General features: G+C 40.0%; 1 protein-coding gene across 1 annotated transcript in view; it reads right to left on the reverse strand.

The window, feature by feature from the left end:
• Positions 1-24,929, reverse strand: part of LOC137268581 (multiple epidermal growth factor-like domains protein 6) — a 244,745-nt gene that overhangs the window by 16,204 nt on the left and 203,612 nt on the right. Inside the window, exons 15-32 of the mRNA XM_067803157.1 lie at positions 24,627-24,659; positions 20,537-20,679; positions 19,523-19,855; positions 18,709-18,895; positions 16,859-16,984; positions 15,454-15,582; positions 14,452-14,580; positions 12,677-12,805; positions 11,886-12,272; positions 10,885-11,013; positions 10,278-10,406; positions 9,781-9,909; positions 9,203-9,331; positions 8,756-8,884; positions 4,851-4,949; positions 4,142-4,156; positions 1,666-1,923; positions 521-775 (exon numbers count right to left, since the gene is read on the reverse strand). Of these exons, the coding sequence (XP_067659258.1) occupies positions 521-775; positions 1,666-1,923; positions 4,142-4,156; positions 4,851-4,949; positions 8,756-8,884; positions 9,203-9,331; positions 9,781-9,909; positions 10,278-10,406; positions 10,885-11,013; positions 11,886-12,272; positions 12,677-12,805; positions 14,452-14,580; positions 15,454-15,582; positions 16,859-16,984; positions 18,709-18,895; positions 19,523-19,855; positions 20,537-20,679; positions 24,627-24,659 (2,868 nt within the window). The remainder of the gene's footprint in view (positions 1-520; positions 776-1,665; positions 1,924-4,141; positions 4,157-4,850; positions 4,950-8,755; positions 8,885-9,202; positions 9,332-9,780; positions 9,910-10,277; positions 10,407-10,884; positions 11,014-11,885; positions 12,273-12,676; positions 12,806-14,451; positions 14,581-15,453; positions 15,583-16,858; positions 16,985-18,708; positions 18,896-19,522; positions 19,856-20,536; positions 20,680-24,626; positions 24,660-24,929) is intronic.

Genomic DNA, 24,929 nt, shown 5'->3' on the forward strand with positions numbered 1-24,929 from the left:
ATTAGGAACAACTGTGTATGATGGAGAGACAGAGACACATAGACAATTAGGCAAACTGAGCAAGATGGAGAGACAGAATTTGGGAAACTGTGTATGATGGAGAGACAGAGAGTTATAGAGAGACAATTAGGCAAACTGAACAAGATGGAGAGAAAGAGACAGAGCAACTATATTAGGCAAACTGACCAAGATGGAGAGAGAGAGAGAGAGAGAGAGAGAGACATAGAGAGTCAATTACGGAAACTGTGTATGATGGAGAGACAGAGAGGCATTCTGAAAAAATTCAAAACAAATGTCTCAATACCGCTGTCATCATGTGACTGTAAGAACTATTTAATGCTTGACTTCATTGTAAGAGGATTACTATAGAAACAACACTGACATAAACATATCAAAACTATTTCAACTGGAAAAGAGTCTAATTTTGGAGAGTTCTCAACTTACAAATTACCAGTACACAGGAATACACAATAACTTTCAAGGTACATGTAATGATTGATGAAGTTTCCAGTGGTGTTACCTAAGTCACAGTTTTGTCCATAAAAGCCATCTTTGCAATGACAGCAGCCGGTGACGGGATCACAAGCTGCCCCGTTCTGGCATGTGCATGTGTGGCTACAGTTTGGACCAAACCGCCCGCTCTCGCACTGGTCATTACATTTAGGGCCCATCCAACCCAGGGCGCATCGACATTCTCCTGTCTCATGGTTGCAGAGGCCATGTATACAGTTGCACTTCATGGAGCAGCCTTCACCATACGTGCCATAAGTGCAGGCTGGAACACAGTTACATCATCATATACACAACCATCATCACCCCTTGAAAATAATCCTCACATCTGGATGGAAATAGTTACATACAACAAGCAGTGCACTAGGGCTGGACCAGGTCCAAATTTTCTACCTGAGTACCCCACCCCCTATTTCTCTACCATACCAGAATACCCAAAATGTTAATTCCTGACATCAAGTTTGTAAGAAATGGCAATATATTCTTCAGCTCAGAGGCTACAATTTCATGTTTCTCAATATCTTAACCAAAAGGTTAATTTACTATATACAAACCAGGTGACTGTGTAAGTTTGTCTAAATCTTTAAAGACAATAAAATCTTTTAATCATGAAAGAATAACAAACAAAACTGCTTAATCTATGAGTAACATAATCATAATGGTCACGTGTTTTCAGACCAGTACCTGAGTCCAACTCATTACCCACCCGTCCAGGGTATCCGGGTTAACCATCCCAGCCCTACAGTGCACCCCTACTTTTTTTGAGCTTACTAGTAATGTTGATATACAAAAATACATACAATTAAATCAGAATTTCAAACAACAATCACTTTTACCCTAAAAGGAGTGCAATATGCCATATGCTGTAATTGTTCCATCTCAAGTGTGACACAATATTTGGCATTCACTTCTTTGCAAAATGTCTGCATCAATATCAAGTTAATCTGTGTTCACTGTAGAGTGAGTGAGTGAGTGAGTAAGTGAGTGAGTTGAGTTTTCATTGTTTTTAGAGATATTCCAGAAATATCATGGCAGGGGACACCAGAAATGGGTTTCACACATTGTACTCATGTTGGAACCTGGGTCTTTGGGTGACGAGTGAACACTTTTACCGCTAGGCTACCTAACCTACCCCAACAGTTGAAGACCACCCACCTTCCTGGCACTGTTCTCCTTTATATCCTGCAGGGCACTTGCATTTCCCAGATCTCTTGTTGCAGCGGGCGCCATTCTGACAGCGACAGATCTTGGAGCACTGTTCTCCGTATCTGTTCTCAGGGCAGCGCTCAGCACATGTAGGTCCGATGTATCCATCTTGGCAAGTACATTCCCCAGTTATGTTGTTGCACAAACCACCATTCTTACACTTGCACATTTCTTTACACTCAGGGCCAAACTGTTTGCCGCCACAGCCTGAAATATGAGCCTCCCATCAAAATATGCTCAGTGCAATGAGTATCATGAATGTGTTTAAAATCATTGTCAATCCATATCTAAAACTTGAATATAATCAGTGGAGTGAGTGAGCGAGTTTACTTTTACTCAGGGAATATTCCAGCTATATGGTGGCGCTCTGGACCAGAGAATTCAGTGATCAACAGCATGAGCATCGATCTGCGCAATTGGGAACCGATGACATATGTCAACCAAGTCAGCGAACCTGACCACATGATCCCATTAGTCGCCTCTTAGGACAAGCACAGTTGCCTTTTATGGCAAGCATGGGTTGCTGAAGGCCTGCTCTACACCCGGACCTCCACGGGTCGACTGCCACAATGCGTTATCGTCACCTCCTCAATGTAATGGCACACTACATCCATACATATTGATATCCCATGATGCTGTGTTGCCAAAAATCCCATTTAAATGTAGGCTGTGTGGTGAGTGAGTGAGTGAGTGAGTTGCGTTTAATGCCACTCCTGGCAATACTCTATCAATATCACCCAGGGAGACATAGTAAATGGGCTTCGCACATTGTACTCCTGTTTGGAACTGAACCCAGGTCTTTGGTGTGATGAGCAAACACTTTAACATCTTGGTTACCCCATCATTTCCCATGGAGAGTGAGTGAGTTAGTTCATCATCGTCAACAGCCACAGCCTGGTGGAAGACTATAGAGTGAGTGAGGGTTTTCACCACTTACCACCAACAGCCACAGCCTGTTATTCCAAGTGTTTTCAGGCCTGACTCAGACAAACCAGTGAGGAAAAAAGTATAAAATACAATAAAAAAACCCATCAAACTGGGTGCATGCTCATACTGTCACCTACATCAAAGGATCAGCGTGAACTTCATTTTCAGATGCTAAAAAGTAGTCACACTACTGTCTGATCCTGCCAGGTACCCAGTATACGGCTGGGTGGACAGAGGCTGACATGGAACAAGGTCACTGCCTCAGGAAGACTCACTGCCTCAGGAGACTCACTGCCTCAGGGGACTCATGTACTAGTGCGCTTTAGTGTGCAGTAGAATGGAGTGAGTGAGTGAGTCTAGTTTTATGCCACTTTCAGCGACAATAACATGGCTGGAAACCACAAATGGACTTCACACATTGTACTCATGTGCTGAATCGAACCCAGGCCCGTGGTGTAATGAGTGGCCACTTTAACCACTTGATTACCCCACTGACCCTCGGTGGAATGGAAGACATGGAAACTCTGCACTCACAGATCCAAGGTCTCCACAACTTACTTCACACAATTTCTGATCTGTGCACAGGGCCATATGCACTGACTGACAGAGAATGGTTTTACGCCATTTTTAGCAATATTCCAGCAACATCACCGTGGGGAACACCAGAAATGGGCTTCATACACAGCACCAATGTGGGGACTCAAACCTGGGTCTTCGGCATGACCAGCCAACCAGCCACTAGGCTACCTCACCCACCACCTATGACAAAAGTCATATTAAGAAACAATCATGCATAAAATAACAATAAATTATGCACATCACAAACTACTACACATCAGGAAGGTTATATATACACATATATAGGTAGCAGAAACACATCACTGTAAACAGCATGCATATTCATGGTATAAGCTCCTATTCAGGCAGTCATGATGTGAATAATAAACTTTACTAAATAACTGTTGTTTGTGGAAACCACCAGGAGGCATGCTTAATCTTTCTGTGAACACCTGGTGATATTTATGACAAATTCACCACTGTTTATGTTTCTCTTTGTTTTCATTGAGTAACAAGTTCAAAAGTTCAAGTCCATGTGAAAAATGTTAATTCCTCTGGTTTGAGACAATAAAATAAATAATCAAAATCTTTGCTTAGTTTAGTAACATACATCATGAAGACAGAAAACAGAGCAAAAATCCCTAAACTAAAGCAATTAAATGCTTTATCACACTTTTAAAAAGGCTCCTGATTGCAATTATCTCTCACTTCAGAGAAATTCAGTATGACTGGTGGCAGACCTGGTATGTTAACCAGGCGGATAAACTAGTGTTGTGTTCCATGGGATGAGGGAACATAAGGGTGATATATGGGCTATACAGGTTTGATATATGCCATATATGCTGATATTGTGCCAAAAATGACCACACTGAAATATAACAATAAACAACAATACCGCCACATTGTGTGACAATGTACAACAGCACTTGTCCATACATACCCATAGTCCAGGAGGCTTACAGGAGGAAATAACAAGCTTAGACCAAGAAGATACTACATGGTTGACAACTGAGACCAAGAAGATACTATATGGCTGACAACTATTCTACATGAGATCATTAGATATCTACAAAGTACAGAGAAGTATTAAGAGACAAAGGGTACTACAGAGGTAATGATTTATCACATAGACAGGATAGCAAGTGAAACATTTTCAATTCACAGATGTTAATATTAAAGTTAGAAACTTCATTTGAGTTGCACACCCTTACAGCTTGTCACCTATAAACAGATGAATCAACCTGGCTTGATCATATTCAGTGAAAACCCACTACTTTGCAAGACATTGATGGATATGGTTTGGATTAGCAAATGTCCACATTTGCAAGGGTATGGAGTAATATCACACATGTTAAGTGAATGGTGTATATCACACATATCACGTGTATGCCACACATCCTGAATGTAGGGCATATTACATGTACACCTACTGTATCTGTAATGCATTCCAAAAGCCCAGGTAACTTCTATGTATTTTCAATGCATGTTTTACCTAAAAACTGCATCTAGTATTCAAAGCATCGTTCACATCATTCACATTCTGATGATGTGAAATGGCAAAGTGGTAGAAAGCGGAGAGAGTTCTACATTTTCAGAAGTTCACCTCTAGTGATAAATGACACAAATACACAATCAGTTGCCATAGTTACCTGCTTCTAGTGGTGAGAAGCCATCCAAGTCCTTGGTTTTCCTGTTCCATCCCTTCCTACCGAGTTTATACTTAAACAGCTTCCTACCCTGCCTCCGCGCTGCGTGCCAAACACTCCCGCCATTAGTACAAGGCCAAGGTCAGTGAAACTGAGAGGAACTCTTCAGTCAGGGTTCAAAATAAAACATATTCCACATAGTCTGCGCTGCTTGATTCACCTCATTTACTCAAACAAAGCAGATCTCTTGTTAAGCATGGCATCCTGAGTGACCCCACTTATCCAGACAACAGAAATGATGAACAAGTTAGAATCTGACTGATCCCTGTAGTCATTCTAGCCCTTTTCAAAGACTGTGGTTCATGCTTAACATCTGGATGAATGGTTTTCTTTCATGAGTCTCCTTTGAATAAATCCTAAATATCTATTTCACTTTTATTTAAATATTTTTATTTTGAACCCTGGCTGTGGTTAGTAACACTTTCTCTCAGTTTCTTTGTTACAAGCAAATAGCAAAACAATATCAGATTTTGTGAAGATCCATGCTGCTTGAGGTTCACTGAAGATTCTTGTGTAGAATTTACTTCTGAATCAGGTTGAGATGGGACTATACATGGTAACAATCTGCACCCTTACTGATGTGCTGAAAATCAGTTTTATCACCCTTTTGGGTAGCATTTTTAGAAGCTGGAGAACCAATGGATGAACAACTTCTTTATTCAATGTTTTAATACAGATTCATGCATCATCGTTCCTGAACACCTGCTTGACAACGATACAAAAATTTGTATTGCAAAATTGCATCAGTGAGCCAGTGAGCATGGCTTTACATTGTCCTTACTAATATTCCAGCAATGTCACCAACAATAGGCCCAACACATGGTGCCCATGCGGCGAATTGAACCTGGGTCTTCAGCGTTATGAGCTATGCTTTAACCACCTGAATACTCCACGGTCCCGATATTTCGAATCAGCTGAATAAAGAAGTTCATCTATAAAGTTCGTCCTAACCAGTTTTATTAAATTAAGAAAATATTCTATCGTGTTCATTTTTTGAGAACCTCTGCTGTACATGGGTCCACAACACATAGCATCCTCTAGCAGCATCAGTGGCAGATCGCTACTGAACTATACACAGGGAAAAAAGTTATGCACCACCCATTCTATATGTTCATAAAGCCTGTTTGTCTATGTATCTTTAGGCAATTTCAGTGTATGACTTTTTTGGTTTAAATAATTGCTTAATTTACCCCTACTCTTGACCCAGATACCTTTGATGAGAACGATCTGCATCACTCCTAATGTTTCAAGTAGCATGTAACACAAGAAATGGTTGTCATCCATCAACTGCCATAGTGGAGGGATGAAACATCTAGTGTTTGGTTTTTGTATATTCCGTTCACATATTTTGTTTGCAGTAATACCTGTATCTGTTAGACAACATTTACAACTTCCAAAATATATATGGTGTGTGGTGCTTACATTTTTTTCCTTGTATATATGTCAAAAGAATATTTGTCAATCACTTAAGATTATGTTTAACTACTTGAGTGAGAGATTTGTAGCTGAACTGTCAACTTTTTGTGATGCTGTAAATAAACAGCTATTCTGAACTTGTTATGAATAACATGTTGTTACCTGAAACAGGTGTTACACCTGTACAGCAGGTACAGACCTCTCACAGTGTCCCACAATGCCACTACCTTGCTATCTGGTAATAATAGCTTTGTTCAGATGAAAGGATTTGCCAGTCAGAGTTCAGCCCAAATATAATTACTGAAAATACCACTGCACTGACACAATTTGCTGTAAGCATATTTCTCAACCTAATAATATTTGGAGTAATATCAGTATACGAAGTATTGTTGTTTTCTTCAAAGAATTTAAGAATGAGACAAACGTAAAAATCATGGAATTTTTTATTTCATCCCCTTTCCCAAAACATAATTTTTACTATATACTATATTTTTACTAAATATAAATAATCAAAAATAATTACAATAAAACAATAAAAATTCACTTGAACCAACTGACAATTCCTTTCAGACAAGACTTTTTGAAAAACATATTTCATATACAGACCAAACTTGTGTGAATGAGTGCAATATTAACAAAGTTCCCAGACATTGTTTTATCCCATCGTACCTACTCGTCTCTTTCCATGACCTACAAGAAGACTCGTACCCCTCTGGTATGCCATTACTGCCAAGAATCATGGCAAACAAATCAAATTGCGTGTAGTAAAATGCATTTCAAACCATGAAAATGGCGAAACTGTTGAACTTTGAAATTTTGCTAAGCTATACAATGCACAATTTAAACGTAAACTTAGAACTAAAGGATGAACAACTTTCAACACTGAAACATATTTGGAAAGGGAATGACCACACTGCTGTTTTGCCCATGGGATGAAGGATATTTTAAGAGTCATGTTTGGAAATTCTGAGTCATCTTTCATCTCCATGCCTGTTTGCGCTTGGACAGGACCCAGCTGTAAACATGGCCACAAGAGAGGTACAAGATGCCATCCAGCTTGCCGAAATAACATGAGTAGTTACAATGAGTAGAGTTAAGTGTTCAAGTTATGCTATATCAAACTACATGTTGTGTATCATAGTCTGTCTTGACACATCAGTTTAATTAATGCATCATCTAAGTACAGAATGAGCTCAGACTAAAGTAGAAAAGGTTGCCCATGCCTATGTGAGAGAGGTGCTACTATCCATACAACTGTGCACTAGTGGTGTCAGAGAGAATAAGTCAGCCAGATCATTCCTTATTTCTAGACAAAATCCACTGACCGAATTCTGGCAGTGGATGAAATGGATTAAACAGGCGACAAAATCATGTGATAGGCACCACCCAAGGGCACCTGTCACGCGTTTAGTTATGTAACTCACATATGGTAACAAGATGCAATATGTGCAATAAAATAGGCAAACATAGCAGAAGTTGTAACCATTGTCAGTTTGTTTCATTTGTGTCTCTCACTCTGAGAAAACTTAGATATTGGGTAATTAAAAAGGTATAAAAGTTTCTTAACAGTTTTCCAACAACTCCTGGGTTGTCGAGATAAGCTTCAACTGTATTGTTACCTACGACCCAGATATGCCTAAAATAGGAATACAAGGATTCTTAACAGCATTCACAATGAATAGTCACTGGGTCCTTGAGATGGGCTCCCACAGCATTTGTATCTAGGACCCAATAAATTAAAAATGTTTACACACTGGCATTACGAGAATTACATGACATTAATACTTTGTGATTTACAACCAACGTAGCATTAAGGATGCTGAAGTTGACATAAGTATTGAATTATGTCTTTTTCAGGTTTCTTTTCAGGAAGCTTTTATGGGATTGTGAATTCAAGGTTACAGTATTCATAAATATTTTCTTTGAGACCCAGTAACTAAGTTACAGTCAGAGTGGTGATAGAAACAAACAGGCAATTGCCTTGAGCAATACCATCAAATCAAAAGGACCATTACTCTTACATGCACTGCAGAATTCAGGGACATATTCAATGCATCACAATGCCTCAGAAAAATCACATCCTAGGTCTTTCCTTGCACTAAAAGCTAAGGCAATATTAAGTCTATGTTAAAGTGCTGAGTTTAGACCCAGTGTTGTTACAAGGATCAGCCATACCATGGATTAAGGATGTTAATGGGAGATAGTTGGCTGCATTTCAAATCCTGATTTTCAGATGATGGAAATATTCTTGCAGTACAGTCACAGAAGAAAAGGCCAACAAACCCTCAATACTCTCAAGGCCTGAAAACCTCAAGGCCAATAATTCCTGACATGCAAACCGGATTTATGGTGTGAACAGACAGATGCAGTTAGTTACGCAACCTGATCATGTGACTTGACCATGTGACCTAATCATGTGACTTTGAGTTTACCTTTGCGGCAATCCTTGCCCTTTGGACCAGGGGGACACATGCACTCCCCAGTTATGTGGTGACACACCATGTCACCATGACACTCGCACCGTCCACGACACTCCGGACCGAAGTTACCCTTGGGACATCCTGTGAGAACATAACAGCAGAAATCCTCAAAAGATAGTCTCTATAGATGCAAGTACTATTGATAGATATTTTTATAGTACATTCAAAGTAGACACCTGACAGCCAAAAGATATGTCTGGTAGATTGACATGTCCTCAGATTTCTTAACCAGTAACCATTTAATAATATGAGTATATATCTGATATAATGGTAAAGTTAAAGGAACTTTTATTCCTTACTATTTCGCAGAAATTAAGCATTGACAACATCTGTTTCATGGAAACAAATATTTAACAACAATGTCATACATCTTCAGCATGTGTTTCCATGGCAACTCACGTTTCTCACAGGCGCTGCCCATGTATCCAGGCCGACACTTGCATTCCCCAGTCACGTGATAACATGGCTGCTCTTCCCCACACTCACAAACCTCCTTGCAATGGTTGCCATAGAAACCAGGTGTACAGGCTAAGTATCAAAAAAGCATAAGTAAAAGATGAATACAACTCAATCAAGAAAAAATATAACCGAGTCTTCTGAATATATCTAGTTCTTACATTCCCACATAAATGAGTTTATTCACTTTCTTTTGTGTTGTAAAATACTAGAGTTATGTAAGGGAGACAACTATCAGACCTAAGATGTAGGTGAGCATGGTTATATGTCACTAATAGCAAAATTCCAGCAATATCATGGCAGGGGAAACCAGAAATGGGCTTCATATTGTAACCATGTAGAGAATTAAACCTGGGTCTTCGGTATGATGAGTTGACGATTTAATCACTAAGCTAACCTACTACTTCAACATTGTATCCAACACAGTATATGTAAAACACACATGTAAGTTACATAAAACTACAATATAATGACTAGTTATATCAGTTTTCTTCTGTATGCTGGGTACCCGGCAGACTTACGCTTGTCACAAGTGCGTCCAATCCAGCCCAGTCCACACTGGCACAGACCGGTGACTGGGTCACACACAGCATTGTCCTCACAATCACAGCTCATGGAGCAGCCCTCACCAAAGAAGCCCTCCGGGCATGCTGAAAGGTCAAGGTCAATATGTGGCAATGGGGAGTCGTACCCATCCCTGGTGATGGACAACGATATCGAGTATGACTCCCTGATGAAAACTTGTCCACAAAGATTTCATCTTTAGTCATCAGTGGTTCTGACACACTTTGGGGGTCATCAGAATGTATTAACATATAACAATTATAATTATATAATTATATTATTATTATATTAATTTTTTTCATGAAACTCAAATAATTTTTTTTATATTAAAAAAACATTTTATGGTTTCAACATAAGAATCCTCTGATGTTTACAACAAGTGAGTTAATATTTTCAACATCACATCGGCAATGTTTCAGACATAACATGACAATGTTTTTACGAGATTACTTACTTTCATTACACTTATCACCGATAAATCCCGGCTCACATTTACACTTCCCACTAAACCTGTTGCATGTCTTGCTGTTGAGGCAGTCACAAGGAAGTTCACAGTTGGGGCCATGGAAGCCCTGGTCACACGCTGGAAGCAGAGCATCATGGGTATTGTCATGTCAGAAAATCAAGAAGGCGAGAGATCGGTTTACTTGTGTTTTCACCACTACACTCTGCAATATTTCAGCGATTTGGCACTGCAATCTGAAAATTCAAGTACGGACCAGACAATCCAGTAACATTTTCTTACATGTTTGCTCCTAGATCAATAGATCAAATATTGACAAACGTTATGGACAACAACTTCTTACATTTTCTGAGTGCAATGTTTCAACACAGATTCTTGTACTTTTGTCATGAAGGGATGTATTGGAAATGCATCAAAATATCTTATCCTGTAATAAAAGAAGCTGTTATCCATAAAATTTGTCAATATTGCACTTCGAAACTTCTGATATGCTAAAGGCTGTTTACATAAAGTCAGCTATCTAAGCAAATATGGCTGACAAGTGGATCCATGTCAGAGTATAGGTATTCCTCAGTTGACACAATAGGCAAACTCTTACCTCTCTCACAGGCAGTTCCGGTCCAGCCATTAGGACAATTGCACTTGCCGTCGATATGGTTGCACGTCCCTTCATGTAGACAGAAACAGCGCAGCATGCAGTTCTCGCCATACATGCCTTCAGGACAGGCTGCAGGAGAAATATACATCAGTTTGTATAGCAGAGACTCATTATACTTCATCTGAAGCATAATCTTCTGCGAAACATGCTGTCATTGATCTTCACAGTTTAAGTTGGCTGCACAGCTTGGATTAGAATGCCACAAGAATGAACTGTGCAACAGTATATTATTTTATAGTCAGCCATTCTTCAAGAATATACTCATAGTGACTGTCTTGTGAATTAAGTTCATTAGTCAGATATACCTCACTGATATACTTATGGGTTGGATCTCATTGATCAAGGTTGGTTGGGACTATATTCCCTGAAAACTAACTATTCACAAATGCTCACACTGACCTTGACATTGAGTAGCATGATAGGGTCGAATATTGATCACCTAATGAACAGCGATGTCAATAAACTTAGCGACATAATGATATCAATATATGTGGTCAACCAGTAAGGACATATTTGATTCACTTGATTCACTTCTAAGATTGATGTCTCAATAATTCTGTCAATAAATATGGCTGTAATCTGATGCTATCTAATAAATATAGCTGATCATTCAAACTAACTCTAAAGTTATTTCACTTAACAACTAAGACTCATAAACAGTGTTCAGTTTCAAAATAACAAAAATATCTTTGCCTTTGTGTGCTTCTGTTCATAAACTATTATGTATTGTCCCAAGTGTTTGAATCTCACATATCCTAGTGCTGCTGTTGAAGTGTGGGACAACAGATATAACTCATTTGTCTACTGGCTAGTCATTGTTTAAGTATGTTGATTGTCAATACAAGTCTCCCGGCCAAACATGTTTGAAGCAAACAAACAGCAAATTCCAGTCTTACATCTATTGACCAATTGCTGCAAAAGTGTCCCAACAAATCACAAACCTTCTTCACATCGTGCACCCTTCCATCCGGGTCTACACTGGCAAGTCCCGGAAACAGGGTCGCATGGGGCTCCATTATCGCAGCTACAATGTTGGTCACAATTGGGTCCAAACATCCCAAATGGACATGGCTGGTCACACTCGCCTCCGTTGAAACCAGCTGCACATGCACAGTGTCCAGTCACGTGATCACACTCCGTACTGCGGGGACAGTTACAAATACTCTGACATTCCTGCCCGAAGAATCCTTCCGGACAAGCCTTCCCACAGAACCTGCCACGCCAACCAGCAGAGCAGAAGCACACACCAGAGATGTGATCACATGAGGCGCCATTTAGGCAGCGACAACGTTCTAGGCAACCAGCACCATAGGTACCATTTGGGCACTCTGAAACATGATGTCACATAAAAGAATCGCCATCGAATCACTGGGAACATCAATAAAAATATTAAGCATATTCCAAACTTAAACGGATTTCACTACATCGGTACGCACTTACAAACACTGAAAAACTAGGGTACTAAGGGTGTATATCCAACATACTCTTATTGGCAAAGGTTACTAAGGCCAGATGTTACACACTTCTCCACACTTATATACAGAAGTTTGGGACAATAGCACTGAACATGAAGATTTGTCATTTGACCCTGTTAAGACATATTAACAATTCATGAAAATGTAACATAAAAGATTGATCTATAAGAATGTGATAACAAGTCTGAGACAATTTCAGGTGACTGTGTGACAGAAATATGGAGAGGCAGACAGGATCTTGACAGAAGTTCTCTTACTCTCATCGCACCCAACACCTTTCCATCCTGGGGTACAGAGGCACTCCCCAGTCTCAGGGTCACATTCAGCACTGTTCCGACAGTAGCACTTCCGGAAGCAGTTTTCCCCAAACGTGCCGGGGGGACAGGCTGATAGGGTAAGAACACATGCATTACAGTCATAGGGCAGAGATTATCATGCAGGTGAGTATAAGGTATGACTCAAGGTCATACGAGTCTATTTTCAAAAAGGTCAATTCATATATAGGTAATTACATTCAAGGTAATTCTAGGTCACTTTCGATAGGGTCATTGCAGAAAAGGTCACTGCATCAGAGGTCAATATAAATATATATAGGTGGTTCATTCCAGGTCATTTTTAACTAGGAAATTTCATTGTAGATGACATTACATATATAAGTCATACCAGTTATGGTCATTCTGTGTCATTTCAATAAAAGCTTAGAGATATAAGCAGTTAAGATTGAAATAATTCCAAGGAACTATGAATAAGGTCACTGTTAAATGAGTTCATTCATTAAGTCATTCAAAGTCACTTTGAATAAGCACATTGAATATGGACATCACGTCAATTATGGATGTCAGTAATAATGAAGTGATACAAGCAAGATCAGTGTAGGGCAAGTAATACGCTGAGAAAACATCACCGGATATATACAGCTATATGGCTCATCTTCATTGGAGCAGTAGAGGCACAGAGAAACATCAAACACTGTGTTTCAGGTACTGTGTTTCTCGTAATTCTTTAAGAAGCTAGACCTTAAGGTTCTGATAGATTCTGTCATCATCTAGGTGATAAACTTCAGATACATGATATTGCTGGAATAATGCTAAAAGCAGAGTAAAACTAATTCACTCACCCCGCGTAAGTGAGTGAGTAAGCATAGGTTTTACGTCACATTCAGCAATATTCCAGTCATATGGCCGTGCCATGTGAGTATAGTTTTACCTCACACTCAGTGATATTCCAGCCATATGGCGGCACCATGCAAGTGAGTGAGTATAGTTTTACACCACTCACCAGTATTCCAGCCATATGAAAGTGCTGTGTAAGTGAGTGAGTGAGCGAGTATAGTTTTACGCCACACTCGGCGATATTCCAGCCATATGGTGGTGCCATGTAATTGAGTGAGTATAGTTTTACATTACACCCAGCAATATTCCAGCCATATGGTGGCACCATGTAAGTGAGTGGGTGAGTATAGTTTTACATTACACCCAGCAATATTCCAGCCATATGGCGGTGCCATGTAAGTGAGTGAGTATAGTTTTACATTACACCCACCAATATTCCAGCCATATGGTGGCACCATGTAAGTGAGTGGGTGAGTATAGTTTTACATCACACCCAGCAATATTCCAGCCATATGGTGGCACCATGTAAGTGAGTGAGTATAGTTTTACATCACACCCAGCAATATTCCAGCCATATGGTGGCACCATGTAAGTGAGTGAGTATAGTTTTACATCACACCCAGCAATATTCCAGCCATATGGCGGCACCATGTAATTGAGTGAGTATAGTTTTACATCACACCCAGCAATATTCCAGCCATATGGTGGCACCATGTAAGTGAGCGAGTCAGTATAGTTTTACGCCACACTCAGCGATATTCCAGCCATATGGCGGCAACATGTAAGCATCAACAGAGTTGAACACTGGTAACATACGAGAAAGGTCATCAAGTTCGCCAGATGTCAAGGTACGTATCATGATGTAATGATGGCAGTGAAAGACGATAGAGGAGAAGGTAATGATGGAAGCATGTTCAAACCTCTGTCACAGATCTGTCCAGTCCAGCCTGGTTTACATGTGCATCGCCCATCCTCAGAATCACAGGTACCATTGTTCTCGCACATGCATCGACTCATGCATTGGTCTCCAAATCGTCCTTTAGGACATCCTGCATATAAAACACACAGACGATGTAGGATAGTTTTGTATAGCTCATGCACACAGCAGTGTTTCAAACATAACCATCGCTTTGGTGTTACATGCTAATTTCATACCAGATGAAAATGTGAGTCTTCCGTCAACCTGACGGTGTAGGCAACTGACTGACAGTAAATAACCAAACATATGTGCCATGTTGTTCAAAGATGATGTGCTGATTACATTAGTTGTTTATTGGTGGTCTGTAAATATCTGAGTCGACAAGACAATCAATCTATGCAGTTTACAATATACTGTAAACAGCCAAATTTTCGTGACCTTTTCATTTTCGCGAACTTCGAGTCAGACTTCATGATGCCAGAATACAAATGCAATAATATAGATATATCATTCACTCTATTCACACAAGTCAACAACATGAAAACAGTACAGGTGCCATTGCTCAATCATGTGTCATCGCTGGACTAATCTGGATTAACATGGTTCAATCACGCAGACGCCCTCTGTAACAAGATCACCTCGTGAAAATAAGAAGGCTTAGTGACCATCACTCTTTCAAAAGAAAGAAACTGGGAGATTTTTCCTTTAGAAATCTGCCATCTATTTTGTTTTGAACACAAAATGTAACACATGCATTGGCAGCATTTTGCCATATGCATTTTCAGGAAGTAATTTGATTCAGTACTATGAAACTATATACGGCTACACAGGAAACATTACAACAAACCAGTGTGTCGATCCACAAAGCAATCGTATGCAACAACATTTGTATGTCTGTGATAAACTTGACCCATTGTAACTTTACAAACGCTTTGTGGATCGGGACCCTGTAAAATAAATGCTTTTAAGGCATTTGCCCATAATACAGAGTTGATGTTGTTACCTTCACGACAGTGCGGTCCATACCAGCCAGCGCGGCAGATGCACTCGCCTGACACAGTGTCACAGGTGGCACCGTTCTCACAGCTACACTTCTTGGCACAGTTGATGCCCCAGCTTCCGTCTGGGCATGCTGAACACAAGCAGATCACACAGTCACACACGTGCACACATGGGAACAGAGTGCAATTTTGCATGGTGAGGTATCTATTGTGAGTCATGTAAAACATTGGCTTACCAGAATCGAAATTATTTCATTCTGTGAATCTACGTTAATGTTTCTATAATGAGGTTTATAAGAGGTCTAGTTCTATTGTTAATCTACACACAAAGCTAGGTCATACTATGATAGTAGTGCTTCTGCAAAGAAAACACTGATGTTCAGCACAATTATGCCACACAAGACAGTTCTGTTCTCAGCCAATCAGGAACAGTAGTAGACGTGGCCTAATTTGACTTTGGCCCTTTGAAAACAAAGCTAAAAACAAGTGATTTCTTTGTTAATCTTTGCCATGGAATAACTTTTTTATCACAATGTATTGTTATAATGTTTTTATACCTGTTTTTCAGCATACACAAACAATGGTTAGATACACTGATAACATGGTGCCAAAAGTACTGTTTAGGTGAGTGAACATTGCCAAATCATACTCCAGGAAATACCACCTTCTGGTTACCTTTGTAAATATATACACAAATGTAACTTTTGATATCCCACATCATCGAATTTTGTGGATTAGTATCAAACACAAAAAGAAAAATTCACTCTAGCAATCTAAACTAAAGTTTTCTGGTCTAGTGAGTTTGAGAGCAGCTAATCTACACTGCTGCTAGAAAGACAGTTGTCATGCTTGGATGCACCCAGTCAGAGTGAGTGAGTGAAAGAGGGGTGCTACATCTCACTTGTGATCGTTTTGGAGCTGGCAAACCACTTATCAGCAATGAAATTTGAACCCACCATCAAGTTAAGATGGTACACTGGATAGGTTCAGGTGTCGCATGAAAAGGCCATTACATTCATATCATCGATAATTTTAGCCAGAATAAATGACCAGTAAGATGGATATCAGGTTGACATCGAGGGGTACTGTGTCATGGAACTCCACACAGACACATCATGGGGTACTGGTACCTATTCAGTGCTGGAACTCCACACGGAAACATTGTTGGGTGTAGACATCATAGGACCACTAGCCTCTACAGGAAGACAGGAAATGGGCATTGGGAGCCAATCCTTCCCTATTTATATTCTGTCCAAGATAAAATTCCAGCTTTGATTCCCTGATTTTAATCCCCACAGGAAGACTTACACGCATTATTGGAGTATTGGATAAGCCTATTATTTCACAACGTCTTGAACAAGACTTCCTCCCTGTTCTCATTCCATATCTCCTCCATATGTAACTCACGTTCTTGGCATTTCTTGCCCGTTTTACCAGCCTTGCACGAACACACGCCTGTCTCGGGGTCACACAGACTGCCCCCGCAGTCACACTCCAGCAAACAGTTCTCCCCATGTTTGCCTGCAGGACATGCTGTAAGCGGGAACAGAGCATGCCAGGAAAAGAAAGGGGGATAACTCTAAATGGATCAGATCTAAAAGCACTGTCAGTTGGAGTTATTGCACTTGAAACATCACACTTTCACAATAAAATGGACTAGTCCTACTACTGAGAATAAAATTGCTTATTGTTTTTATGTGTTCACTCTGCAAAAATCTCTTTACCAGTTGACATTCAGTGCTATGTCTTTAAAAATTGCAGCATGAAGCTTTACAGACCATTGTGAAGCCATCACTGTAGATGAGCAAGTCTCTGTGTCACTGAAGCTGGTTAGCTTTACTCAAGACACTGGTTAACTACTGTTTACAAACTGAAAATGTTGGAAGAATTATTTAAAGTGATAAATAGGATATCAGCCTATTTCAACTCCTATTGACTTCAGTTGAGTAGTGAGTGAGTGAGTGAGTTTAGTTTTACGCTTAATCGAGTCTGGACCAGACAATCCAGTGATCAACAACATGAGCATCGATCTGCACAATTGGGAACCGATGACATTCGTCAACCAAGTCAGCGAGCCTGACGACCCGATCCCGTTAGTCGCCTCTTACGACAAGCTGAGTCGCCTTTTATGGCAAGCATGGGTTGCTGAAGGCCTATTCTACTCCGGGACCTTCACGGGTCTCATTTGAGTAAGTGAGCGAGTTTAGTTTCACACTGAATTCAGCAATATTCCATTGGTACAAAAGTAGTCTGTAAATAATCAAGTCTTGGACCAGACAATCCCGTGATTAACAGCATGAGCATCGATCTACCAAACTGGGGTACAATGACATGTGTCAACCAAGACAGCGAGTTTGACCACCAGAGGCCAGTTAGTTGCCTCTTACAACAAGCATGGGTTACTGAAGATCAGTTCTAACCTGGATCTTCACAGGTCGACTTCAGTTGATATTTTTGTTAGCAGCAGACACTCTATGATTCTTTATGAGGCTACAGATTTCCATGTGAGGCTGTTAGTAATGAAGTACGTATGAGGTGTCTTGTTTGTTGTTTAACACAGCTCTCAGCAATATTCCAGATATATGGCGGAGGTCATATCTCAGATGTAACGTCTCCTGTGATATATCAGCTACAGTCAGCTAAGCAGTGTTCATTGTGCATACAACCACACACTCTAACTGACAGTGAGAAACAAATATGGCAAAACAAAAGAAACTGAAGATGAAGAAACATAGAGGTAAAATATCTCACTAAGGTAAGCTTTAGTTTGAGAATGCATGCTGTAGGATACTAGAGTCACAAACGTAACTAGTTGGAGGTTATTTGTGTGCACCTCTGGTGTTCATCTTTTGTCAACAGATGACCGCCATTAAGCAAGTTCCTACTTCCATTTACTGGAGAAAAATTACAAATGTTTTTTATTCATTTAGATGTGCAAACGAATACCCTCTGCAAAATATTCTATCACACTTTTAGCCACAAAAAAGAACTGAATCAGGAAAATATTTCTTTTTACAAAATATGATTTAAAATTCACAGAATATTGATTAGTATATTTTCATTTTACACAACAGCAAATGATATCAGATAATTCTCCAATCTGTGGATACTTCCTACCAACAGCATATCACACAGACAGAAATCAGATAAAGACATACAATGGACGAGTTCAAAACAATTTAAAACATGTAAAATAAATCCTGTATCAAAGTCACAATTTGTACGATATATATATCCACGACAATGTGTGTACTTACGTTCATCACAGCGCTGGCCAAACCAACCAGACGGACAGTCACGCAGACAGTAGCCAGTCACGTGGTTGCACTTTGTGTCTGCAGGACAGTCACACCTCTTACTGCAACTGGGTCCGTAACGGTCCTGTGGGCACTGGAACTCACACCGGTCACCATGGTAACCAGGCTTACAGTAACAGTCGCCATTCTGTGGATGAGGAGGTGTTAGGAATAATTATACACTGGAATTATTTTGATTGGTTGGTGAGTTTGATTGCCAACAAATCATCATGCACTTTAAGAAGTGGTGAGGTACAAGTGGTAAAAGTGTTCCTTCATCATACCAAAGACCCAATTTCAATTTCCTTCATGGGTACAATGTGTGAAGCCAATTTTCAGTGTGCCCCACTGTGATATTGCTAAAAATGGTGTATTACCAAACTCACTCAGTCATGCTCTCTCTTTGGTGCCCATTTCTGGTGTCCCTTGCCGTGATATTGCTGTTAAACCAAAGTGCTTTCTTTGGTTTTGCTGGACTAGACCTGTGAAGGTCCGGGTTAGAACAAGCCTTAAGCAACCCATGCTTGCCATAAAAGGCAACTATGCTTGTCAAAAGAGGTGATTAAAGGGATCGGGTGGTCAGGTTTGCTGACTTGTTTCACATGTCATGGGTTCCCACTTGCGCAGATTGATGCCCATGCTGTTGATCACTGGATTGTCTGGTCTAGACTCAATTATTTACATACTGCCACCATATAACTGGAATATTGCAGAGTGTGACGTTAAACTATACTCACTCACTCAGCTTGAGTAATTTACAGATGAAATTATGTACCTCTGGGTCACACTTCTTGGTGTTCTCAGTGTTGCAGTCACACTGCTCCACACAGTTGGATCCCCAGGTGAAAGAAGGACAGGGCTGGTTGCAGGCGGGGCCGTAAGTGCCTGGGTCACATTCACAGTAGCCAAAGACTCGGTTGCAGTAGCCGTTGGTGCATGGCTTGGGGCACATCTTGTCACATCTTTCACCAAAGTATCCAGGTGGGCAGCCATCTTCACATCGGTCACCAGCAACCCCTGGTGGACAGAGGCATTTGCCTGTCACATGATCACAGGTGCCGCTGTTCTCACAGGTACACACCCTGTTGCAGCCATCGCCATAGTTGCCCTAGAAACAAGTCAGCGATGCAGGAAGAGAAGTTCCAGTGACCATGATTTTAAGGCACTTTGGATGATTTGTGGTGCAGTGCAAGTACTGAAACCATTGCAACTAAATAACATTCACATGTAAATGTATAGGACCTGATAATGACTCATTACAGGAAAAGTTATACCTCTGCACTACGTACCTCTGGAAAAGCCTTGTTACATGTAATAAGTTTATACCTCTGTGACACGCGAAGGTTCGGGTTAGAATATTAGCCTTGAGTAACCCATGCTTGTCGTGAGAGGTGACTCACAGGATTGGGTGGTCACACTCACTGACATGACTGACATACGTCATTAGTTGCTAATTGCACAGATTGATGCTCATGCTGTTGATCACTGGAATATCTGCTCCAGGCTCAATTAGTTACAGACCACCGCCATATAGCTGGAATGTTGCTGAGTGCAGCGAAAAACTAAACTCACTCACTCATACCTTTGGACTATCTACCTTTTAAAAAACTTGTTACAGGTAATTTTATATCTATGTGCTACTTACCTCATCAAGATTCTTTACATATAACTTTATCATTTGTATTACCTACTTCTGAAAAAGGCTCAATCCAGGTAATTTTGTACCTCTCCACTAACTATCTACGGACAACACGTGATACAGGTGACTGTACATATTTCTTCTACCTACCTCTGGACAAGTCTCATTACAGGTGATGCCAATCCATCCTGCTGTGCACACGCAGCCATCTTGTTTGTCATTGCACTTGGCACCGTTCAGGCAGTTGCTGCAGGTGAGGAGGCAGTCGGCACCAAAGGATCCTGGGATACATGCTGGAGGGGAAAAACATTCAGGTGAGTATAAGGAAGTATAATGCTTCCTGCAATAACGTGATCTGCTTGTCAATCATTTCTTCAACTCACATATGATACACCATGACACTGCAAACAACATACTTAAGAAAATCAGTATTGTGAACAAAACTATTTGAGTCAACTAAATTAAAGTGATTTGAAAGTGATACTAAAAAAAGCAAATTCAAATTAACTGATACTTAATTCACTGACACAAGGCAAATAATTATCCTGTTCTCAAAACTTTTCTTTTAATGGCCATTTAGAAAACAGTCCAATAAAATATTTTTTAAAAGAACAAATTGAAAGGTGATAGAAAAGCTGTTTCAATAAACTATTCTCAATGTCAGTCACAGTCTGGCAAACCTGTGTGTTGTTATATAATGAACAGATAACTGTAGAAGACTTCACCCGTTACAACTTAAACCAAACAAGTAGATACTATCACTATATAGGTAGTACAGAATATGTTAAAATTTTCCCAAATTTGCTTTCACAATAAAATATTAAAATAAATGACTAAATCAAATTGTTAAACAGACAGTTTGCTGTGTTTGTGTGTCCTGATACAGTTGTTACCAAAGTAGTAGACATATGTTAAATATAAACAATTGTTGGATTATAATTTGACAGAGGGATTACCCGAAGTGTAGCAGAACAATAAAGCAAACAGGGGAGACCACTCTGGTTGTCTCTCCCGTGACAATGAAGCAAGTTGAGAAAACACAAGGAACATGAGAATATACAGTCTGGCGGACAGTAGACATCAGACACCTGCTGGACTCAACAAGACAGGTGGGCTTATACAGGACAACTGCAGGTGATAATGACACCCGCAGGTGTTAAGACAAGACACCAGGTTCACAGGACATGGGACACATGATACAAAGTGGGCTATGAAAACTGGGCACGATAGACGGGCTTATGACAGAATACCAGATAGACTATGGGTTGTTTCATCAACAGGACAAACTTGATACTGGTCAGTGGATGGGCATGTAACAGGACAAAGTTGATACTGATCAGTGGATGGGTATATAACAGGACAAAGTTGATACTGATCAGTGGATGGGCATGTAACAGGACAACCTTGATACTGATCAGTGGATGGGCATATAACAGGACATACCTGATACTGGTCAGTGGATGGGCATATAACAGGACAAACTTGATACTGGTCAGTGGATGGGCATATAACAGGACAAACTTGATACTGGTCAGTGGATGGGCATATAACAGGACAAACTTGATACTGGTCAGTGGATGGGCATATAACAGGACAAACTTGATACTGGTCAGTGGATGGGCATATAACAGGGCAAGTGATGCAAGGAAAGTAGGTTACATACAAAAGTGGTTTTGTTGAGCATCTATGTCTGGAGGCATTTAGAAAACTTCTAATAAAGTGACAAGTCTACTGAGTAGCATTGTTGGCTACCTGAAAATAATAGTCATGATTTCTTGATACAGATATTTTGATACTGGGAATCAATGCTAATAAAGTAGAGTCAGCATTGCAGGAAACACTCATAAAATCCCTCTGACCACACTGAGCTCAAAAGGCACAATGCTTATCCACAGTGATCAAGAACTATCACAAGGCAAGACCAATCATATTTCCTTCTTTTGCAAACAAACTTATCAGAGCTATCTAAAATGCTATATCTGCATATTCATGTTAAAATATCGAGTTCACTTTTAAGCAGTGTATGAAATAAGGTCTAGATGACCGCCAAAGACATGCTAGATTTCTGATGGACGGTCTAAATTTACAGCTAGCCAGTCTGATGGTCTGGTAAAAATTTTGAAGTTACTAGCCCCATTGTCTGGCTAGATTACTGGCTTATTTCATACACTGGGTTAAGTAATGAATTTCAAATTCAAACTGATAATTTTGCCTCATCAATATTCTTCTTATACTGTTCAAGGATATAAGTAAACAGCCCAGAAACACATTGGTCTAGCCTGACGAAACAATTCTACATCCAAATGCTTGGATCCTGATGCGGGACTAAGACTATAAGGATGTGTTCCTGGAAAAAAGAGTCAGCCCTGCATGACTTAAGACAACAGGACTGGAGGGAGAGTTTCTTAGCACACAGAAACGCTGAAGTATGACATTAGTGTACAGAAAGTGTACACAAGACTCTACAGAAACAATGTAGAACAAATAATGGTGACAACAGCACTAAACTATGCATGCAGTGCCAGGGGTGTCAGGTCGCGCCGACCTCCTATATACTCACACTTGTCCACAGCTGCGCAATGAGGGAATAAAATGCCAACATCAAAACCATGACATCCATAGATAGTGAGTCTGTCACTACCAACCCAGCTTCAGTTCAAGAATATATACCACTCCACTTGTTAGAGCTCTACTCAGAAGGACATATTTCACCGCTCCACTGGTTAGAGCTCTATTGAGAAGGATATATATCACCACTCCACTGGTTAGAGTCCAACACTCCCGTTGCAAAAAGAATCTGTACCTCTGTGTTGTGGTTGTACAGACACAGATAACTACTCCAGACATGCCTACATATATACGTCTCTTGAGGGAGTATACGCATATATATACCACTGCTGCAGATAAGCAATATAGATAAGTGTCAATACAGGATAACAGTTGACAGAGGCAATACAGGTATATAGCACCACTATAAGCAGCAATACAGACATATTTCATAGTTCTAGAATGGCAGATGGACATAAACCATGGCACCGACGGCTCCTGCTTAAGTTGGGCCACTGTCATGTGTCATAGACAGAATGAAATGGTATCGAAGTCTACTGGGAATATCTAGAGATGTCACTTCAATAACTGCTTGTATATGATGATAGTCTTGCATCAGACTGTTAAGAGATTAACCCCAAAAATAGCCAAAACATAATATTATTTACCCGTTCTATACTGATGCTCAAAGTTACTAAAAACATCATAACTTATCAAGATTTTTGAAATAACTGTTGACGGTAACCTCATGTCCTGAAATGTTTCTACCCAGATGTTTTATGCATGTATGACCTTGAAACTTCTCAAAATATGTGTAATGATTCTTATTTCACTGTGTTAGGATTCTGATAATCTAAGGCCATCCTTACTGTGTCTGACATAGATATTAGTCCTCTACCAGTTAGCATGTGACTTTCAGTCATTAGTATCTGTAATGTGCCACTAATGGAGACTCAGTGCAGTGTATGTATGACATGTGCAGGATGACAGTGGGATCACAGGCATGTGTGTAGTCACTAAATATGTGTACTACATCATGTCACAGAGTGTGATAATCTGTCTCTCAGTCCCTGAACCATGTTATATTCCCTTCAACCCACTCAGTGTGCAGTGCTAAAGCTCTAAATGAAGCAAGTCCAGATTTCCTCAGTTTCAGGTTCTGAATCTCCCTGGGGCTCGTTTTAAATTTTCTATCAAAATTTTATATACATGTATTCAGAGAGTAGCGTTACTCTAAGAGCGACTGTGAAAGGTAAGTCTAGACAATGATGTGCATCAAAATTAATCTGATTTTGTCAAGTTAAGCCAAGAAATGTGTGAAAGTGCCCCTTCCAACATGTGAGTAATGCTGCATCAAATGTCATATTTCTCACCAGAGACTAACCCAGATTTTCATACGTTTTAACATGCTGAATAAGATATTTTCTGACTTGAGTTGCACGTTTTGATATATAACCAGTACCAGTGATCAGCTTTGCTTTGTGAAGATGTTGCAATGTTTACAAGCCTGGCGAGACACTTTGGCAAAAATGTGATTTTAAGTAGGTTTGGTTTAGAAAACATAATTTACACATCTTTATATTTGTTTTGAGGTGAGTGGTGAGTAACAAGAATATTCTTATATAGTGTCAGTGATATAGCATTATATACACAGATGCCCCCGAGTTGGGTATAAAGATATGGCATGACTTACCACTGTTGTCATTGTAGGGGAGATCGGGTGGGGCTAGTCAAACAGATTCACATTATTCATTTGGAAGTGAATACTGCTCAACTGTTGATAGGAAAAGTAAGATATTCTGCTCACATATACCAGATGACTAGTTTCATCGACTGTTTTGTCCATATGTTCAGCAGGAATGTTTATCTACCTAAAGAGATTTCCAGTCACCTCTGCTTGCGACTGACACCCTTACATACTGAGACCTTACTGAAGCTTCACTGAAGTCATCCTCTACAATCAAGGGTATATTCTGTCCATTAAGTAAATACCCTG

Source organism: Haliotis asinina, chromosome 16, assembly GCF_037392515.1.
Source record: "Haliotis asinina isolate JCU_RB_2024 chromosome 16, JCU_Hal_asi_v2, whole genome shotgun sequence".
Classification (NCBI taxonomy): Eukaryota; Metazoa; Mollusca; class Gastropoda; order Lepetellida; family Haliotidae; genus Haliotis; species Haliotis asinina.